The sequence below is a fragment of the Montipora capricornis genome, chromosome 6 (genome assembly GCF_036669925.1).
Source record: "Montipora capricornis isolate CH-2021 chromosome 6, ASM3666992v2, whole genome shotgun sequence".
Lineage (NCBI taxonomy): Eukaryota > Metazoa > Cnidaria > Anthozoa > Scleractinia > Acroporidae > Montipora > Montipora capricornis.
In genome coordinates, this window is record NC_090888.1 from 58,380,802 (window position 1) to 58,383,301 (window position 2,500).

The window sequence follows — 2,500 nt, forward strand, 5'->3', positions numbered from 1 at the left end:
GCTGCATTGGCTACACTGGATACTAGCTCCACAAAGAGTTCATTTCTGGCCACAAAATCTGTTTCACAGTTAACCTGCAAAATGAACAAATCATGGGTTACACCTTGCAAGTTGCACAAAGCAATAATAATTTTATTTTTTATTGCTAGCACTGGTTTTCAATCAGCTTCAGATAAAAATGTATAAAATTGATGCTGGTGGATGACCCTAAGAAGCTTAAAAGAGAACTATTGTTTTCATTCACCAGCATAAGGAGGCAATGATTTATCATGAAACCACTATTAGCTTATAATTAAATTACAAAACACATTCACAGATCTTTGTCCAAATAACAAAATGGGACCTCAGGAGGAGCATAAATTGTAATTTGAATGATTGGTCCACATTTTTTCATTAACCCATTGATGTCCAAACCGGCCGAAACCGGCCAGACTTAGTATTTTACTCTAACGCCAGACACTTTTACTTGTCAATAGGGAACCCCAGGGAGTCAATGGGTTAAAAACTTTGGAGATTGGAGGACTCTTTTCATGACAATCAGCTGAATTGTCTATGTATATGCATGGGTCATTCATTTTCTCAATAATCTGCATTTCAAAGACCTTTTAATTCACTCCATTTCATCCTTTTAGGGGTGGAAGTACTAAGATAAACAAAATTAATTAATATTGACCTCCTCCCAAGAAATGTGCTTTCATAGCTAAATCAGTACAATGTAAACCATTGGCCTGGAATCACAGAGGTCAAGAGTTATGACTGAACTGTTTGATGCTTCTTTAAAGACAATAATATCATTGCTTAATTTGTGCTGGTAAGTGCAAGGATAATAACTTTTTGTTAATGGGGACAGACTGAACTGTTTGATGCTTCTTTAAAGACAATAATATCATTGCTTAATTTGTGCTGGTAAGTGCAAGGATAATAACTTTTTGTTAATGGGGACATAGTTTTTTAGAGAGCGATTAACCCATTGACTCCCAGGAGTTCCCCATTGACGAGTAAAATCATCTGGCGTTAGACACAGTAAAATCATCTGGCTGGTTCAAGCCGGCTTGAGAGTCAAAGGGTTAATGGGCACAGTTTTTCAGCGAGTGATTAATGTATGTGTGTTATAAGTTTAATGAATTAACAGAAAATTAATGTAAGCATCCCAAGTCCCCACCAGAAAAGATTGCGACTGCATTGAGCATGCGCATGTAAAGGAATGTGCGAAACACAACGGGTCCAAGTCACAGTCAGCAAACATATCATGGTTCTTCAAAGAACGCCAACAAATGCTAACAGTGGCAAAGTATTTAGCAGTTACTCCAAACCAAAATATGGCACACACCTTCCATTTGGAGGTCAGAAATGTGTTTTTTTTTACACTCATCACCGCAGACCACAATATTAAGTTTTTATTTTTGTATAAAAAGAGAAATGACCACCTCCACCATGGCAGCATTGTTACCATCCACCAAGACACCCACAAGTCCTTCTGATACAGCCCTTTCTTGCAATTTAGTAGCTTTCTCCCAACCCTGCTTTTCAGCCTCTGTCTCGAGCCATGCTACCGCTGCTTTAAAATCATTGCTGTTGAGCTGAAGACTTTCCTTGCATTTAGCAAAACCAAATCCTGTTTCCCTTCGCAGCTGAGAGAGAAGTGATTTGTCTACCTTGATGGCAGATTGCTTGTTCGAACTCATTGATCGAACAAGTGCCTCCGAAAATGTACCTGAAGACAAAAAAAAAGTTAACATGCTTGTAATTGGAGCAATTACAGAATTTAGGACTGCAGAGGGTCCCTTAGTGGAGTAGGGCTCAGTGCTGTGGTGAAATCAGTCGCCAGACCCACAAATATGGCCCAAGTTCAATTCCCAGACTCAGCGTCATACACGAACATGTATGTGGGTTGAGTTTGTTGGTTCTTAATTCTGCTCCCAGCACTAGAATAGAAGACTTGACACTTAAATAAAGTCAAGTCCACCAAGTTCAATACATGTAAATTAGTCGGAAGCTTCTAAAGAAGGTAGCATAATATACTTTGTAACAATAAGCCACTTGCAAAAATACCATAATGCTCCAGAATTTTATAAGCATTGTTTTTATTTTCTCTTGTGACCGTTATAAGTCCTGGGAGAAACTGTAAACAATGCTTATGAAAAAAAATTCTGGAGGGCAAACAAAACGTATTATGGTTTTTCTGAATGTGGCATATGTGGACACATTGCGTGACCCTGTATCCTGGCGGTTTTGCTCCCAAAAATATTTGGAAACTTCTGCAATTATTTCAACATGTTCAAAACCAGAGGATTACACACCTCCTTTCTTTACCCAGTTACCCTTCAAACGTTCTCGATCTAACGGGTACGTATATGGAAATAAGACTTAAGCTTCCTTCATTAACTTATGGCTGATCGAGCTAAGTGAAATTGTTTTGGTCGATAATTTTGACTGTTCTTCCGATATATAAACAATGGTAAACTACGATCTATAAGAGCTGTTTATACCTCGACTGATT

At 38.2% G+C, this 2,500-nt stretch overlaps 1 protein-coding gene across 1 annotated transcript in view; it reads right to left on the minus strand.

Annotated features, from left to right (window-relative positions):
• The window catches only part of LOC138052659 (elongation factor Ts, mitochondrial-like), a 3,263-nt gene that overhangs the window by 674 nt on the left and 89 nt on the right, over positions 1-2,500 (minus strand). The window contains exons 1-3 of the mRNA XM_068899200.1: positions 2,490-2,500; positions 1,428-1,714; positions 1-74 (exon numbers count right to left, since the gene is read on the minus strand). The exon at positions 1-74 is cut by the window's left edge and continues 674 nt beyond it; the exon at positions 2,490-2,500 is cut by the window's right edge and continues 89 nt beyond it. Of these exons, the coding sequence (XP_068755301.1) occupies positions 1-74; positions 1,428-1,714; positions 2,490-2,500 (372 nt within the window). The remainder of the gene's footprint in view (positions 75-1,427; positions 1,715-2,489) is intronic.